The sequence below is a fragment of the Ailuropoda melanoleuca genome, chromosome 20 (genome assembly GCF_002007445.2).
Source record: "Ailuropoda melanoleuca isolate Jingjing chromosome 20, ASM200744v2, whole genome shotgun sequence".
In the NCBI taxonomy this organism is placed as follows: Eukaryota; Metazoa; Chordata; class Mammalia; order Carnivora; family Ursidae; genus Ailuropoda; species Ailuropoda melanoleuca.
Genome location: NC_048237.1, coordinates 13,255,763 through 13,274,888, shown reverse-complemented (window position 1 = coordinate 13,274,888; position 19,126 = coordinate 13,255,763). Strand labels below are relative to the sequence as shown.

Below are 19,126 nucleotides of genomic sequence, written 5' to 3'. Positions count from 1 at the left end.
GTTCAGAAAGTGCTTCTCCAGTCCATTCAGCTCTGGGATCCAGGTCACAGACGCCTTCTCCTTCCACGCTGAATATAGATCACATGGAACAGAAAGATCTGCAACTTGATGAGAAGCTCCACCATTCTGTTCTTCAGACTCCAGATGACCTAGGCAATATTTGGAAATTAGATATTTGCCATTTTTTCCTTTTAGGGCATTAGTGTTAGGAGATCTTATCATTTAAATTATTTAAAATTTTGTTTTTGAGAGGGTTAACTTTGAGACAAGTCAGTTGATTTATCACTATATTATGAAGGTTCCGTAGAGTAGGGAGATGTTAACAGTGATGGTTAAAACTGCAGTGTTTTTTGTTTTCTTTATTTCATGGGGTTTACATCAAACTCTTATTTTTTATTATTGTGAAAGACAATTTGGTAATTTTTTTATAATACAATCATACACTTTATGTGGAAAGAGAAAAAAGTCAAACAGGAATAAAAGACTTACATATCGAATGAGCCTGTAAATTATGAGCACATTGAGATATTATCAAGTAGTAATAATCTTTACTAACTTAGTAATTATTTTGCTTTTTCCATTATATACACTGAATAGGATAATGGATGTTTTTTAAGCTGGAGGAGACCTATAGTGATACATAGCTAAACCATCTATTTTACAGTGAGGAAGCGTAGCCTTACGAAGGTTATTAAATAATTTGTACAGTGTCCCATAATTCATGACAGAAATGAGACTAGGATCCAAGGTTACCTATATTTCTTACATATAATCTTGCCAATTTTATTAAACAAAAGAAATATAACTATAGAAATTCTAGTTATGTTTAAGTGTAAGTAAAAATATTAATTTTCCCATGTTATTATAATATCCTTTTTAATACTAGGCCTGACTTAATTGTGAAATATATTTCTTTGGAAGTTTTAAGTATAAAGAGACAGAATTATGAAGACTTCCTATAGGAAGTGCCTTCAGCCTGAGATTTTCTGTTAATTGATGCTATAACCTGAAGTAGCCATTCGATGAAAGAGAGAGTAGCTACTTATAAATATGATCTTTATATCAACTATAAATTTCTCTATCTGATATCTGCATCATTTCCTTCTTAGGTAAATCCAAGTACAACTGGTATAGAATAAATAATTATTGCCATAATAAGAAATTATGAACTAGTGAGGTTTTGATCTTATCAGGAAAAAATAACACTAATGCATATTGACATTTTTAAAAACCACTTTTGTGGATATTTAAGTCATTTTGTGTTTTTGTGATCAATTCTTTAGAAAAATTACTGACACTAGTATATTTTTTTCTACAGAAATCAGTGAATTTCCATCTGAATGTTGTAGTGTGATGGCAGGGGGTACACTCACAGGATGGCATGCTGATGTTGCTACTGTAATGTGGCGAAGAATGCTAGGCATTTTGGGAGATGTCAACGCTATTATGGATCCCGAAATACATGCTCAAGTTTTTGATTACCTCTGTGAACTTTGGCAAAATCTAGCTAAGGTAAAAAAAAAAAAAAAAAAAAAAAACCATAAGAGGAGGAAGAAAGAAAAGTGTTACGAAGTAAAAGCATTAGATCTCATTGCCACCCACCCCCCTTACTATAAACTGGGTCCTATCCTAGCAAGGTGGAGTTACTTAGCCATGTTTAAATACACAATTAGTGATAGGAACTGGAATTGAACTCAAGCTTAAGGTAAAACAAACTGGAAGAACGCTTTTATAAGTTTGTTGCATTTTATTTGGAAAATTACAGATTAGAGATAACCTCGGCATTTCAACTGATAACCTGACCTCTCCTTCACCACCAGTTTTGATTCCTCCACTGAGAATTCTTACACCTTGGCTTTTCAAGGTATGCTTAATATATAGAATACTAATTTAAAAGTAAATACATATGTAATCAGTTTTAAACATCTGATAGATTCTTTGGCTTTTGTATAGTCTTCTAGAACACTTAGTTTTTAACTAGTCATTGGGGGTTATATAGAGAGGAGAATGGGCATAACAAAATTATTATACCGGTGCATCATTTTTACTTATTTAATAAAACAAAAATGTAGAAAATTATGTTTTTATTATATTTAAGTGAAGTGTAAATCTCAAATTTGTGTCAGAATATGCTGTGTATTTTTAAAGATTTAATTCTTGTCACAGCTGGGTGATTTAGTTGGTTAAGCGTCTGCCTTCAGCTCAGGTCATGGGATCGAGCCCCCCATTGGGCTCCCTGCTCAGCGGAGAGCCTACTTCTCCCTCTCCTTCTGCAACTCCACCTGCTTGTGCTCTCTTGCTCTCTCTGTCAAATAAATAAAATGTTAAAAAAAAAAAAGATTTAATTCTTTTGAGCATTATTTGATATGCTTGGTGCATTTTCCTAAGTGAAAACAGTATGTGGTTATTCATACCTTTGTTGTTTCATTTTAATAGTAACAGTAGGTTCATTAATCCTAATAATTGATTCATTAAGAAATTGGGCCAACATAGAAATAAATGAAAACAAATATATTGCTTGCTATATTCAGCTTAACGGTATTTGTTTTTGAGTATTAAAACTAACATTTTTAAATTGTAGGCAACCATGTTGACTGATAAATATAAACAAGGTAAATTACATGCGTACAAACTTATCTGTAATACAATGAAAAGAAGACAAGATGTTTCTCCAAACAGAGATTTTCTAACACATTTCTACAATATAATGCATTGTGGATTACTTCATATTGATCAGGTAAATATATACTTTCTAACCAATTGCTTTATAAATTTATCTTTGATTCTTGATTGTTTAACTCTTGACTTTTAAGGTCTAGAATTAAATACTCTGTTATGTAGTCATTTTATTTACAAGTTTCTTCCATTTTGTGACCTCATTTGTTCTTGAAACCATAGTTGAAAAGCTATTATAGCTAGGGGATGAACTTGTTTATTAACTGTATCTTTCCTCTAATGTTAAAATAACTAGTTTGCTTTTTGAAAATATTGAGCCATCTTTTGCTTAGACTGACTACATGTTTCTTTAATGTCCTAATGTACTCATTCTTGGGTGTTTTGTAATTGTTACTTAATAATTAGCAATCGAGGCATATGGATTTTCTCATCTAGTCATGCAACAGAGGTTTTTTGCACTCTAAGAGTTAGCACATCATATTTTCTTATTTCCATAGATTGTATTAGCATAGTGACAGTTCTATTGACTTGGCATTTGTATCAGTGCAATCATTACAGTAACCAGTCATAAATATGACTCTAGAACATTATTTCAGGGGTCTTGATCCTGGCCAAAAAACTAAAAAAATCTATGGAAGGTTATAAGTCATGGTAATGAAACATTTTAATCATAATGTGGTTAAATTTCATTTGCAGTTCATTTAAAGAACATTAAACTAATATTGAAAGAGGTAATTATATCTCTCTTCCCGAAAAATGAAACTACTTTTTGCATTAATTTGAAATAGTTATTTACAATGTTCTACCTTATAAACATGTCTCAAACAAAATGACACCTTTAGTTACTTGACAGAGAGACCTTTTGTTTAGGATAAATCAGGCTGAGTAATACAACGTAAAACACTGCATCCTCGTGTTGAATTCCAAAGGCAAAGTGAATGAATAACCCAATTAAGAATACTCCCTCAAAAATGCCTAGGTCTGTATTTCTGAGGCTAGATATTTGTCATCAAAGGACTTCAGTTTATCTAATAAAGAGAATCCCTCCAGTTGCCATATAACAGGTCATGCAACTTTAGAGATCACAGATCTCACGTGGAAGCAAGTAGATGAGAGAAGGAACCACTCTGCAGTTCAGTTTTATGATACGTGGGCCTTACATTTTCAACTCTCAGAAGCAAAGAGCCTTCCAACTTGTGCTCTCTAGTATGAAAAAAAAAATGCTGTATTGATGTCAGTTAAACAGATGTGTTTTAAATTTATTTTCCTTTGACAGAATATAGTAGTAAGCTTGGATTATTTAGAAGGTTAAAATTAGTCTTTCCAATTAGGCAAGGTATAGTAATTGCCTGTTTTACTGTTTCATGTGTTATCTTTTTTTTAAGAGTATTGATTAGCTGATACCAAAGATTTATTTATGATATCCTTTCCCCCTTCTTTTCTTACTCCTAAGGATATTGTCAATACAATCATCAAGCACTGCTCACCTCAGTTTTTTTCACTTGGTTTGCCTGGTGCCACAATGCTTATTATGGATTTTATTGTAGCAGCTGGTAGAGTGGCTTCTTCAGCTTTTCTCAATGTAAGTTTTTATTTCCTGTTCTTTGTATTATAACAGACTGTAGTTAAACAGGACTCAACTAACAAAGCAACAAGGGAGTAGCCCTTGTTAATAAATTTAACCAGCTGATGTTCAGGAAAATTTACAGTTTAATTGAAGTTGCTTTTTTTTAAAGTAAATTTTGAAGTATAAGAAAGTACTAAAATTAGTTGATAAATTGACACATGAGTATAAAAATGGATTAAATCTGATACGCAAAAAAAATTTAAAATTGAGGAAATCTAAGGAAACAAGTAGAGGGAGGGAAGAAACTAAAGAAAGGGTGGTGGGCCATAGCAAAAGTGAAGGACCAGAGGTGAGGTCATGCAGACGTATGCTCTAGGAGTTTAAACTCTGAAACAGCATGTGAGGATTTTTATAACAGTTATGGAGCTATGAGACAATGCCAAGTAACTCATTCTAGTTGGAACGTGTTTATATTTAAGTAGCAGAGGTAAACTAAAGAGCAAGACAGTAGCAGGTTTACAATGCTAAAGAGGTTAGATTTCATCCCAAGGAAAGAATGAATAAGCATTGAGGGATTTTACATAAGGGTTGACATGATCAGATTTCTATTTGAGAAGGATCACTCTGGCACAAGTATAAATGAGAAATAACAATTAACTGAAAGTCTACTAAATAAGCTAAGAGTTTTTGGGAGAGAAAAATCAGTCATACTTGTAACTTTAAGTTACTTTGTAACTTAAAAGGAGTTTAGTATATTAACTTATGTTATTTCACTCATAAGCTATGTAAAAGACCAACAGTGAATGAGGAGTTCTATTTGGGGTATAGTAAGCTGCCTGTTAGATCCATGAGAAGATGTCAGGAGGCGCATTGCATGTACAAGGCAGGAGCTCAAAGGAGATCTCAGGAGTGAAATGGAAAGCTGGGAGACATTAGCTTATACGTGTTATTGAAGGCTATGAAACTGGATGCAGTCACCTAGTAGAAATGTTCAGATAAGGGAAGAACCTGTATTTATAGCTAGTTATTAACCCCATTTCTTCAGTTCTGTAAGAACAGTGATCACGTCTTACTCATCTTGGTATCTCCAGGACCTAGCACAGCACCATGCTTATATAGAAGTTTTTAAATTGATAACAGCTATAGAATGTAGGGCAATAAGTAAGTACCAATAGGAGGAGCTCAATATAATGGTTAAAAAGCGTGGAGTCTAGGGGCACCTCGGTGGCTCAGTTGGTTAAGCATCTGACTTCAGCTCAGGTCATGATCTCAGGATCCTAGGATCAAGCCCCATGTTATGCTCCAAGCTGAGCAGGGAGTCTGCTTCTCCCTCTCCCCCTGCTCCTACCCACCTGCTTGTGCTTGCTTTCCCTGTCTCTCCCTCTCTTTCAATATAAAATAAATAAATAAAATCTTAAAAAAAAAAAAAAAAAAAGCATGGAGCCTAGAGCCAGGCTGACTGGGTTCAAATCCCACCACTGCCACTTAGTAGATGTGAAACCTTGTGCAAATTACTTAATTTCTATGTGTCTCAGTTTCTTCATCTATAAAATGGAGATAACCTTCTTCGTAGGGTAATTTTATAAGGATTAAATCAACATTTGGAAAATGGTTGGAACGTTATATGGACACATTGTGTATGTGCAATGTAAGAGTTTGTTTAATAAAATTAGTTGGTAATTCAGACAAAGGAAAGATCTTATTTGTGTAGGGACATCAAGAATATTTCATGGAAAAGATATTTGAATGGGTCCTTGAAAGATTATTAATAATTTTCTAAGTGAAAATGTTGATGAGGGAAGGCGTGCCAGGATGGAAACAGGCATGAGTAAGCTGTGTTCTAGGAGTGCCAAATACTGCATCTTTTTTCGAAGCAGGTTAATCTAACTAGAAAGTAGTGGACAAAAAGAACAGAAAAGTACTTTAGATCCCAGCTACAAAAAGCGTGGTCTGCATACCAGAAACATTTGTCATGATCTAGGTGCTTGTTAGAAATTCACAGTCTCAGACCCCATCCCAGACCCCATCCCAGACCTGGCTATATTCCACATAATTGGCATGGACATCAAAGATTGAGAACCACTGAGTTAGACTATATTCAGAAGGCCTTGAATGTGAGGGATCAGATGATAATGCTATATTAGATAAACAGTTAAATTTTTTGAAGTAGGGAGAGAGATGATTGAATCTGTGCTTTGGCAACATTAAAATAAGTGTATTAATCTAGGAGTAGATTAAATGGAAAGCAAATAAAGATGGTAAATAAGTTACAAGGCTATTACAGTATTAGTGTACACAGATTATCAATCTCTTGGATACTGACACAAATTGGTAGAAGTCAGGGGAGACTGATGCATGAACTAGTGTAATTTTTTTTTATCAGTTTACTATGAAAACAATTACTATTCTGTAGGCCAATTATTCTAGATGACTAATCAGCACATTTCCTGCACTTTCTCAAGATTGTGCAGAATTAAGCCCTGATGTCCTTAGGCATCCATTTTATGTGATGAAATTTACCTCCTGTGCATCTAAAAGGATACTAGTTCTATAACACCCTTGCGAAAATTTTGAAAAGTAGTCATTTTCTGTTTTCTGTGGTTCATATGAGGAACACTTGTTGAGAAAGACTGTGTAGGAAAACAGATTATTGCAGGAATCAAACCCGACACCTCATCTCTCTACTGTAGGGCTAAGGTTAGTCTTTTCCTCTGGATGATGTTGGAAGTTACGCAGTCCAAATCTTCCTCTTTGAATTCCACTTTAGATCCCATACACATCATCTTCCTTCTGTTAATGGGCAGCTCCTTTCTTCCCCTGCCAGACAAATTACAAAGTAAATGATTAGGTTTGCTTTTCTTCATTGTAATCACATTACAATGTGCTCCACATACCTGAACATTCTTAGTTACCTTATCCAACTTTAAAGAAAAACCCTTAGCTAATCTCTTTTAAAATATTGGTTTTTATCAGTTTCACTTTTATAGCTAATTTTATTTTTTTAATTTAAAGATTTTATTTTTCTAAGTAATCTCAACACCCATGATGGAGCTTGAATTTACAACCCTGAGATGAAGAGTCGCATGCTCTACCGACCGAGCCAGCCAAGGCACCCCATAGCTAATTTTAAATTGTCATGGTGCCTACAAGCTTACCCTACCCCCTTTATGGTGTTGTCTTTTATCTGCAAATCTGGATTATGTTTTAAATATGGAAATGAGTTTTTTTGTTGATAATCATAAAGTACTCCACTGCCTCTAATAACATTTAGAAACATAAGGAAATCCTTTTGGAGACAGATTCTTGTTTTATATGAATAGAAGTAGTATATTTCTAGCAGATTTGTTTTAGCATTTTTGTTATCATTAAACAGGTAAATTAATATTGTAGGCATTTTAGTTAATATATTAGTAGGTGGGTGTTGGTGTTTGGTGGACGTGCAAGAAGGTAGAGGAAGAAAAAAATGCTCAGTGCTGATACTTCAGAAATGGCTTAATACAGCTAAGGAAAAAAGATGAAAAGTTACCATCATCTGCAGGCCAAGCATAAATTCTGACTGTTTTTAGTAAGTAGTGTAGGTGTTGTATATGAGAAAATGTTCATAAGATCATAAAAACCATCTAGACTAGTTCCTGTTTCTTGAAGAGACAGTTAATGTTTTTATCCTTAGTTACTTTATTTATCCTTAGATAGTAAAAAATATAATCTAGTGACATCAAGCCATCTCATTAGTACAATATGTTATGATGTGTGAGATGCCTTTAAAATGGAAATATTTATATTTTTTCTTAAAATTAGGGTAATTTTATGCTGTTAGCCAGGCTGTATTCTTATTTACAGTCCCGTGAACTGTGGCTGATTTCTGATTATTTGCTGCTCTTAAGGAGAGCTCTGCTGTTTATTCATTGTTTATTGAGAATAGCAGTAGTTCATGTGGAAATTATAGGTGTAAACCTGAATCTTTTTGTCTTTCCCGTTTCCTTTTTAATTTAGTCTTTTGCTCTCACTTCTCTTTGTAGTATGGTTAGGTAATAAAGTAACTTTTCTGGTAATTTAATGACATAATCAAATACATTGTAAAGATTATAAAAATCTGTTACCTAGGCACCGAGAGTGGAAGCACAAGTTCTTCTGGGATCTTTGGTTTGCTTCCCTAACTTATATTGTGAACTGCGTGCTCTCCACCCCAACATTCCTGATATTGCTGTGTCTCAGTTTACAGATGTTAAGGTAAGAAATCAGATGCTAATTTTTAGCATTTAAATGATTTTATAACAATGTATGATAAAATTGGTATTCTTTCTTTTCCTTTAGGAATCCACGTAATTGTTAACATTAACCAGGCATTCCCCTCAGACACAAGACTAGAATGTCCATTAGGAGATAGTCTTTTTTGTGTTGATAACTTCTTAGGAAACTTTTTCTCATTATTGAATCCATTCATATATCAATATCTTAGGATTCTTTCATTCACTCACAGAACATCTATTGAAACATCCTGTGAGGCAGATACTATATTATTTCTAAGGCTTCTAAGACTGAGATGGTATGAAATCTGCAAATTTGACTCTCTGTCTCCTAATTTCCCCATGTGATATATCAAACAGTGTAATGGAATATTCTGTTTTGCTGTAGGAATCTGTGGAATTGGGGTGGGGAATCCATGTACCTGAAGCATTATATCTCCTCAAAAGTCATGCTGATATTTTTTTTTTTAAACTTTTGCCTTCTATGAAAAAAATTTTTCAATCCAGTTTTCTGGATTTCGCATATACTTTTCATACCACCCATATTTCTCTTTACGATATTTATAGCATTTGTAATTACTTGTTTAGTGTTTGATTTATGTTTCAGACAAATAGACACCACAGTCTTATTTACTCCTATATCCTCAGAGCTTAACATGCTTGGTCTCTGGTACTCTAGAAACATTTGTTAAACAAGTGAATTTCACTTACACATAAAATTGTATAGGTCAATGCAAATTTGCAGTAATAACAGCTAATAACTATAGAAATTGAGCTCAGGGATAGGTAATAGTTTTAATTTGCTCAGGCAGTGTTGAGTTTGCTGGGGATTAGCCTAGGTTACTACATATGATCTACATTTGAGTGGCTTTATTGTCTTCTGGTCATCGTATAGGTAGTAATGGCTGAGATGATTTAAAAAATCAAAACAAACTCTGAGAAAGGGGTATCTCCAAAGTAAAAGCTAATTGTAATAATGATGAAGAAAGCAAAAAGCTTAAGAAAATGAAGATTATTCTTAGAAAACCGAAGATTTAAGGGAAAATTACATGCCATAGTGGTCGTATTTAATTTTCACATTTTCACCGAAACCAGCTCTCTGTGTATTCTAAACAGTGGCCACATGGAACATGCCATGCTGTTTTTCAATTTTGTGCTTTTGAAAATACGTTTCTTTCTGCCTAAAACATCCATTATATAGACCTGTTTTCCTCTTCTTGTCTCTCTTAATCACCCAAACACAAATAATCTTAGTCTTTGACCTTGATCATTTGTCAATCCTGTTTACCTAAGACCCCTTTGTGAAGCCTTCTGTGACTTCCCGAAGCTTAACTGTTTGTTCACGTAGAGCCTTGTATATGGCTTCTTGTGTTGTAAGTGTTTACAAATCTGCCTCTCTCCCTGGAATGTTAACTTCTCGAGGATAGGTACTGCATCTTAACCACCTATTTCTTTCCAGCATTTAAGACAGGATCTATTACATAGAAGGCCCTTGGGCTTAAACTATAGATATGTTAGAAGTACCTATTAATTGCCAGCCACTGAGCTAAATGCTAAGTTTGCAAAGATAAGTAGAAGGTTACTCCTCCTAAGGAGCTTACAGTCTATGTAGCTAATAAGTGCTTTGTGAATATATGAATGAATGAATGATTTTCTAAAAAAGGAACAAATAGATTCTTAATTATCAAGCCTAGTGGCATTCTTGTTTTCCTCTCCTTAGTTAGCCACTGCAGTATTTGACCCATGTTGATATTCCTGACCTTCCCAAATCTTTTCAACTTTGACTTATGTTGTACAGATCCATCTTGATTTTTAATTAAAAATTAAATATTCTAGGGCTCCTTAATAAACTGGTGGTGTTTCTCTGCCTGCTAAACACACACTTACTATAAGATCCTCTCTTTAGAGAATTACTCTCTTCTTTCTCCCTTTTGAATATTTTATTCATTTACGTAATTTTAACTATTATTTAGCACTTATCCCCAAACTCACACATTATAATGTTTTACAGATTATCAAAAAAGAGGAGGCTTGCTTTTAAATGAATATTTCTCAAAGTTTTGAAAAGATGCTCACACTTTGAGCAAGTAAATCTTATAATGAGCTTTTTATTAATCTTTTAATCAGGAAAAATGATTCTTTTTTTGAAATATATATTTGGTTATAAATTTCAGAAATCATTTATTTTAGTCTGTGCTGCTGTAACAAAATACTACCAAAAAAAAATACTACCAACTGGGTAGCTTATAAACAACAGAAATTTATTTCTCACAGTTCTGGAGGCTGATGAAGTCCAAGCTCAGGGCTCCAGCAGAACTGCATTCTGGTGAGGGCCCTCTCACTGGTTCAGAGCTGGCACCTTCTCACTGTGTCTTTACAAAGTGGGACACTTTGTAAAGGAGTTCTTTGGTGGTCTCTTTTATAAGAGCATTAATCTCATTCATCAGGTCTTCATCCTCCTGACCTAAGCACCAGCTAATACTATCATCTTTAGGGGATAGGGTTTTAGCTTAAGAATTTGGGGGGGGGGCACAAATATTCAGACCATATTATTATTTAGCTAATTTTATTAATAATATTGGATTCTATTAATATGCAGGTGAGAACAAAGATTGTTTTATTTCACTGTTGTATCCCTAGCACCGGATACAGTGCTTGGGCCCATAGTGGCCATTTAATAAATATTTGAATGAATGAATGGATGAATGAATGAAATCTTAATCATTACTGGTTATTTCCCCTTTATTTTAGGAACTCATAATTAAAACTGTATTAAGCTCAGCAAGAGATGAGCCGTCTGGTCCTGCACGGTAGGTCAGATACTCTTTTTTTTTTTTTTTTTTTTTTTAAGATTTTATCTGTTTGAGAGAGACAGGATAATGAGAGAAAGCACAAGCTGGGAGGAGAGGGAGAGGCAGACTCCCCACTGAGCAGGGAGCCCAACATGGGGCTTGAACCCAGGACCCCCAGATAATGACCTGAGCCGAAGGCAGATGCTTAACCAACTGAGCCACACAGGTGCCCTGGTAGTTTTGCTAGTAAATAATTTATTAGCATTAACACTATGATAAACTGAAAGAAGAGACTTAAGAATTTCTGATCCACTATGTTCAGGAAGAAAGATTTCTGCTTTGAATTATTCAGAAATTTAACATTCTACAAAATTTAATTTAAGAATGTCAGTATCAGGACATGCCAAGTATACCAAGATACCTGAAGGAGTTGACTTTTTTAGGAGTTGAGGGAACCAGTAAGTACCTCATCAGAAGCTTATACTTGAATACACTAATGAAAGTTCTACTGATTCTGATCAAATAACTCCCTTCAAGCTTAAACTCAGTTGAAATAGGGAAATGAAGTTTCACAAGATGTTAGGGAATAGAAAAAATTCTACAAGTTCTGTTTCTGTTGGAAACCCTTTATGAAGTATATGAATTTTATTTGTATTGTTAATTTATTTTACAAAGAATTTATAGCTAGCTCTGTTAAAATTAAGAATTAGGAAAATAATATTTAGGGGCGCCTGGGTGGCTCAGTCAGTTAAGTATCTGACTCTTGATTTTGGCTCAGGTCATGATCTCAGGGTTGCGAGTCAAACTCTGCACTGGGCATGGAACCTGCTTAAGAGTCTCTCTCCCTCTCCCTCTGCCCTTCCCCTCTTCTCTAAAAAAAAAAAAAAAAAAAGAAAGAAAGAAAAGGAAGGAAGGAAAGAAAATAATATTTGACTTATCCCATCAGCTTCATGTTTTTACTAAAGTTCATTTTGTGCTGTCAGTCAATAAAATCACACTCTTTCCTTTTTTGAAAGCAGGTTATATATTTGAGAAGCTTTATGGCAATATCGATTTATTAATATGGGTTTGCTACAAAGATCCTGTGTGTTATCCCCACCTTTGAGCTTGGTAGTAAATTATGATTGAAAACTAGGCGTTGAGTTTGGGGTCATGTGCTTTCCTCTTATATTCTCTTGCTTAAGAAGAGCTAATGTACAGAGTAACAAATTGATTCACTTAAACAGTGCATGTTCGTTCTAGATTGGTTGGTTGTGGGTGTTTTGGTTGTGGTGGTGGTTTCGGTGGTGGTTTCATTTCATTTCAAGGGTCATTTACTTCTATTTATGTCATTGTTGATTGCCTTTTTTGCAGATGTGTAGCGTTGTGCAGTTTAGGTATTTGGATTTGTGAAGAACTAGTCCATGAGTCTCATCATCCTCAAATCAAGGAAGCTCTAAATGTAATTTGTGTTTCATTAAAGGTAAAAAAAAAAAAAAAAAAAACAAACACAGAACCTATTTAGTGGAACATATTAGTATAGTATAGAATGCAGGACTATTTTTCTCCAAATATTAATTATATACTATGTCCCTATAGAATAAAATATTTAATAAATGTTTTCCTTAATTTATTATTACATTATTTCTTTGATCCTTTTTCCTTCAGAGTGGTCCTACTCTTGAATTTAGGATATCCTGGCAATAACCTATTTTACCTCAACTTTTTATGTCACTTAACAACATATATAGAGTTGTTTATTTTTTCCTCATCAGTATTTTTGTAGCCTACTCTTTAATCCTTAATACTTCCTGAATTCTTGAGCTGTTCAGTGTTTTGGCTTTATTATTCGAGTTAAATGCTCTCTGTAACCAGAGTAGGATTTGTTAAAAAAAAAAAATAATAATAACCTAATTACTTGGAGAGTCTGACTGAGTAAATTTTTTGCTTGTGAAAGTATGCCTGATATTATTTTTGTCTTAAAACTTGTAATACAGTATCTGTATAGAATTCTGAACATAAAAGGTACAAATATTACTTATTTAACAAATATTTCTGAGTATGTACTGTGTTTGAAGTGGTTTGCTAGTCAGAGTGAGGGATACCAGAATAAAAAATAATTGTAAATACTAGATTCAAGAGATTAATATGACAGCTGTAAAGGATTAAAATAAGAGTAATAAAACAGAAAGCTGAGAGAACCAAATGAGTGGTGCATGTAAAATGCTAATAAAGGTCAGAGGAAGCTGCGATCACTTAAGTAATAGAGAAGATTTTGGAAAGAGGAGTCATTTGGTCAGGGCTTGAAGAGTGGGGGAGATTTGGCTATAGAGAGTTAAACATGACAAATTTAAGTTTGTACCACTGGGGAGTCATCTGAGAGCTTTAAGCATAGAGAATGTCAGCATCCGAGCAGTTCTTTAGATTAATTTGAAAGTGTTGGTATAGTAGATTGGAATGGGGAAACGATTGGTAAGGAAATTGGCAGTTTACAGGCTGTTGCAGAAATCTAGGTAAGAGAAAATGGAATAAAACTTAAATGGGAACAAACACAAAATTAAAAATAAAGTTAATTGTGTTTTAAGAATGTGTTTTGAATTTTTATTTTGCAGCGTGTATTTATCTTAATATTTTAATAAATATAGAATGACGAAAAGTAACATGAAATTTAAGGTTTTTCAGCAGCTAATGCATTAATGAATATTTGTTGTTGTTGTTATTACAGTTTACTAATAAAACAGTAGCCCATGTAGCTTGTAACATGCTTCACATGCTGGTTCATTACGTACCTAGACTTCAGATTTACCAGCCTGATTCTCCCTTGAAAATTATTCAAGTAAGTATTTCTCATTTATTATGACCCTGTTAAATATAATAAATTTACCCCTGTTCATTTTTAACATGCACATAAAAAAATTTAATGAGATCAAGAAATTTCCAGAGTAAATAATTGTATGTGCATTTTTGCCTTCTTTTAATAATGTTTTATTATTTCATATTTTTGTATCAAATTTATTCATATACTATTCAGAGTATAATATATGTTAATTTAAAAAGCCATATTGTAAAATATTTTTTTAAAAATCTATTTACCTACACACACGCACACACACACACACACACACAGAAATGTCTGGAAAGACAAGAGTATATTTCTTTTTATTTCTCTTTCTCTTTCTTTTTTAAAACTCTGTGCCCAACATTGGGCTTGAACTCACAACCCCAAGGTCAAGAGTCACATGTTCTACCAACTGAGCCAGCCAGGCACCCTGAGAGTCGATTTCCTTATTTTCCCCCTCAACTTTACTGAGAAATAGTTGACATTGTATATATTTAAAATGTAGAACATGATGATTTGACAATTGTGGAATGATTACCAAGGTCAAGATAATTAACACATGCATTACTTCACATAGTTAACTGTTGTTTGTTCATGGTGAGAATGCTTAGGGTCTGCTCTTTGCAACTTCCAGATATTCACTATATGGGATCGTGCCGTTAGATCCACCATGACATTAGATCCTCAGAACTTACTGTTTTTATAACTGAAAATTTATATCTTTTGACCTACATCTCCCCATTTCCCTCTTCTCCTCCCAGCCCCTAGCCACCACTATTCTATTCTATTTCTATGAAATCAGCGTCTTTTTTTTTTTTTTTTTTTTTTTAAAGATTCCACTTTTAAGTGTTACCATACAGTATTTGCCTTTCTCTGGCTCATTTCATTTACAGTAATGCCTTCCAGATTCATCCATGTTGTCACAAATGGCAGGATTTCCTTTTTTATGGCTGAGTAATAACATTCCATTGTGTGTATGTATACACACATTTTTTTGAATTCATTTATTCATTGAAGGACATTTACATTGTTTCCGTATCTTTGCTGTTGTGAATAATGCTGCAGTGAACATGGTGTGCAGGTATCTCTTTGAGATACTGATTTCATTTCCTTCAGATATATACCTAGGAGCGGGATTGCTGGATCATTATGGTAGTTTGCTTGTTGGGGTTTTTTTTTTTTTTTTGATCTTGTGGTAGTTCTATTTTTAATATTTTGAGGAACCTCCATGCTGTTTTCCATAAAGGCTGTACCAGTTCACATTCCCACCAATGGTGTGTATCAGTTTTCTTTTCTCCACCTCCTTGCCAACATTTGTTCTCTCTTGTCTTTTTGAAAATAGCCATTCTAACAGATGTAAGGTGATATCTCATTGTGGTTTTGATTTGCATTTTCCTCATGATTAGTGATGTTGAGCACCTTTTCATATACCTATTAACCATTTGAATGTCTTCTTTGGAAAAACATTTATTCAGGTCCTTTGCCCATTTTTAAATTGGATTATTTGCTTTTTCGCTATTGAGTCATATGAGTTCTTCATATATTTTGTGTATTAACCCCTTATCCAGATACATGGTTTGTAAATATTTTCTCCCATTCCTTTTCAGTTTTTTGCTTCTTTTGCTGTGCAGATGCTCTTTAGTTTGATATGGTCCCACTTGTTTATTTTAGCTTTTGGTGTCTGCGCTTTTGGTGTCTTATCCAAGAAATCAATGTCAAGACCAATATCAAGAATATTTTCCCTATGCTTTCCTCTAGGAGTTTTATGGTTTCAGGTCTTAAATTGAAGTCTTTGATGCATTTCAACTTCATTTTTGTCGATGGTGTAATATAGGGGTCCAGTTTCATTCTTCTGCATGTGGATATTCAGTTTTCCATTTATTGAAGATACTGTCCTTTCATTATTGTACATTCTTGCTGCCCTTGTCGAAGATTAGTTGACATTTTTAACATGCACATAAAAAATTTTAATGAGTTCAAGAAATTTCCAGAGTAAATAACACTGTATGTGCATTTTTGCCTTCTTTTAATAATTTTTTATTTTTTTGTATCAAACTTATTCATATACTATTCATAGTATTAGTTGACCGTAAATATGTGGGTTTATGTATTAGGCTCTCTATTCTGATCCGCTGGTTGATGTACCTGTTTTTATGTCAGCGCCTTATTGTTAGTACTGTGTTGTGATTACTGTAGCTTTATAACACAGCTAGAAATCAGGAAGTATGATGCCTCTAGTTTTGTTGTTACTCAAGATTGTAGGTTCTTTGGGGTTTTCTATGGTTCCATACAAAATTCAGGATAGTTTTTTTCTTTTTCTGAGGAAAGTGCTGTTAGAATTTTGTTAGAGTTTATATTGAATCTGTAGATCACTATGGGTAGTATGAACAGTCGAACCATATTCTTCCAATCTATAACATGGAATATCTTTCCATTTATTTGTGTCTTCAGTTTCATTCATCTGTCTTTTATAGTTTGCAATGTATTGATCTTTCACATCCCTGGTTATATTTATTCCTAAGTATTTCATTGATTCATTGATTTTAATGCTACTGCAAATGGGATATCTTTCTTAATTTCTTTTTCTGAGAGTTCTTTGTTAGTGTATAGAAATGCAACTGATTTTTGTATACTGATTTTTAATCCTGAAACTTTACTGAATTCATTTATTAGTTCTGACACTTTTTTGGTGGAATGTTTAGGGTTTCCTAAGTATAAGATGATGTCATCTGCAAACAAATAATTTGACTTCTTTTCAGATTTGGATGCCTTTTAATTCTTTTTCTTCCCTAATTGCTATGGTAGGACTTCAGGTACTATGCTCGATAGACATGGCAATTGTGGGCATCCTTGTCTTATTCCTGATTTTAGAGGAAAAGCTTTTAACTTTTCACCATTGAGTATGATGTTAGCTGTTGGTTTGTCATATACGGCCTTTATTATGTTGAAGTACATTCCTTTTGTAACTAATTTGTTGAGCAGAATAGATTTCTTGAGTGATAGAATTGCAAATAACTCTTATAATCTTTTTGCTCATCTATATCCTCTCATTTTTCTATGAATGTATGTTATATGTGTTTATATATATTGATTCCTGAATTGAATTTGCAAGAAATCCATTTATAGTTGACAGAGTTTATATGATTTTGGTTCCATACATACGAGGATTATAAATGATTGATAGTTAGGAATACTTGAAAAGATTACCTATTAAAAATTACTTTGAAGTAACAGTGTTAATGTATTTAGGATTTAAAAATGTATTTAGGATAAACTTTCATCAACAGATTTTATATCACTTTACGATTAACATTTAAGTTTTAGGGTGCATCATTAATTTAGTATATTTTGAACTTTTTTTTCTTTGCTGACAGATCCTAATAGCCACCATTACCCATCTTTTGCCAAGTACAGAAGCTTCATCTTATGAAATGGATAAGAGGGTAATTGAAATTTTGTTTGATACTTAATGTGTGTTTAGTAAAATATTTATATTTTAAAGTCACAAAGATATATATATTTACATGGTAAACATTAATTCATTTTGTGCTTAAAATCACTGTAATGTGAAATATATCTTTACATTATTTAAGTGTAACTAAATTATATTTTAGTTCAAATTTCAAGTCAATCATGGTCATTTGATAAAAGTCTTTGAATCTCAGGACTGTGAGGAACCTTGCAGAATATTCCGTTCATTTTTAATTATTTCACTTTATCCTGCCAAATTGTGGTCTTGTTTATGCCTGAAAATTAGTAATTCTGAGGAATTCATCAACTCTGAAGGCAGCCATACATCTTTATATAGCTGTTATTGGTAGAAAATAATGAAATTTCCATTAAGGAGAGTATGTATAATAGAACTATGGCACATAGAAGAAGTCATACCCTCTGGCCACAAAAAGTTCTACAGGATTGCATTTACCTCAGTAAATTCATTGTGAGACTCCTTTAACTATTTCAGATATTGTATTTGTCAGTCTAAAGTTTCTGTTTGGTTCTTTTCATAGTTTCCATAGCTTTCTGGAAATCTGCATTTCTTCATCAGTTATATCTGTCTTCTCTTTTAGATTTTTAACATGTTTATCATAATTATTTTAAAGTCCTTGTCTGCTAAATTCAATATCTGAGTTATTGCTGAGTCTGTTTCTATTGAAATCTTTTCCTCTTGACTATGGATTCCATTTTCCTGTTTGTCCATATGTCTGTTAGTTTTTTTACTATATATTAGGGATTGTACATAACATGTTATAGAGACAGTAGACCTGTGCTGCCCAGGATAGTAGCTATTAACCACATGTGACATTAAATAAAATTAAATTAAAAATTTATATTAAAATTTTAATTCCTTATTTGTGCTAACCAAATTTCAAGTACCTAATAGCCACATGGACAAATATATACTATTTCCATCATTGCACAAAGTTGTATTAATCAAGGCTGCTCTAGATTCTGTTCATCTCCTCTGAAAATAATTTTATTCCTTTCCATTTTCACATCCAGTCTTGCATTCTATTCTCCTGATCTCAGTGTCACCATCTCTTAATCATAATGGTTGAAATCTCAGAAGAGCAGCGTTGGTAGAGAAAGATGAATTTCAGTGTTCGTTGTGTTGCATGTAAGGAATATTGCCCAGTAAAACCACCAGCGAACCAACTCGGTATACCTAAAGTAGTAAATTTGAAGCTGGAAACAAAATTACTGGGACCATCAGCACATGAGTAGTATTAAACTACGGGAATATATATGATCACTTAAGGAGAAGTTACGGAGTAAGAAGAGTTATTAGCAAGGTGGAACACCTTGAAGAATAACAGAGCAGGGAGTCCCCAAAATAGAGACATAGGAGGCTCCTGAATTTTCTTCCTCCTGTGGGTACACCGAAGATACGGCTACACGTGGAGCAGTTCTCTCTGAGAGAAATCCAGAAACTAGTTGAATGATCCTCCACATCAGGCAACTGAAAAAATACCCACATCACAATATGTAGGAAACTTTGAGGCACATTCTTGCAATAAACCCCACT

At 33.5% G+C, this 19,126-nt stretch overlaps 1 protein-coding gene and 1 long non-coding RNA gene across 9 annotated transcripts in view; one reads left to right on the top strand and one right to left on the bottom strand.

The window, feature by feature from the left end:
* RALGAPA1 (Ral GTPase activating protein catalytic subunit alpha 1) overlaps window positions 1-19,126 on the top strand; it is a 241,958-nt gene that overhangs the window by 111,822 nt on the left and 111,010 nt on the right. For 7 of the 8 annotated variants that reach the window (XM_002922820.4, XM_019803334.2, XM_019803330.2 and 4 more), the window contains 10 exons: window positions 1-153; window positions 1,319-1,512; window positions 1,766-1,864; window positions 2,582-2,737; window positions 4,130-4,258; window positions 8,348-8,473; window positions 11,242-11,300; window positions 12,636-12,744; window positions 13,987-14,097; window positions 17,475-17,543. In XM_002922820.4, the coding sequence (XP_002922866.1) occupies window positions 1-153; window positions 1,319-1,512; window positions 1,766-1,864; window positions 2,582-2,737; window positions 4,130-4,258; window positions 8,348-8,473; window positions 11,242-11,300; window positions 12,636-12,744; window positions 13,987-14,097; window positions 17,475-17,543 (1,205 nt within the window). The remainder of the gene's footprint in view (window positions 154-1,318; window positions 1,513-1,765; window positions 1,865-2,581; window positions 2,738-4,129; window positions 4,259-8,347; window positions 8,474-11,241; window positions 11,301-12,635; window positions 12,745-13,986; window positions 14,098-17,474; window positions 17,544-19,126) is intronic. The other variant, XM_034648614.1, reaches the window with a different exon arrangement.
* The window catches only part of LOC105239132, a 283,627-nt gene continuing 264,513 nt past the window's right edge, over window positions 13-19,126 (bottom strand). The window contains exons 4-5 of the long non-coding RNA XR_004622201.1: window positions 6,916-7,060; window positions 13-149 (exon numbers count right to left, since the gene is read on the bottom strand). This is a non-coding gene — a long non-coding RNA (uncharacterized LOC105239132). The remainder of the gene's footprint in view (window positions 150-6,915; window positions 7,061-19,126) is intronic.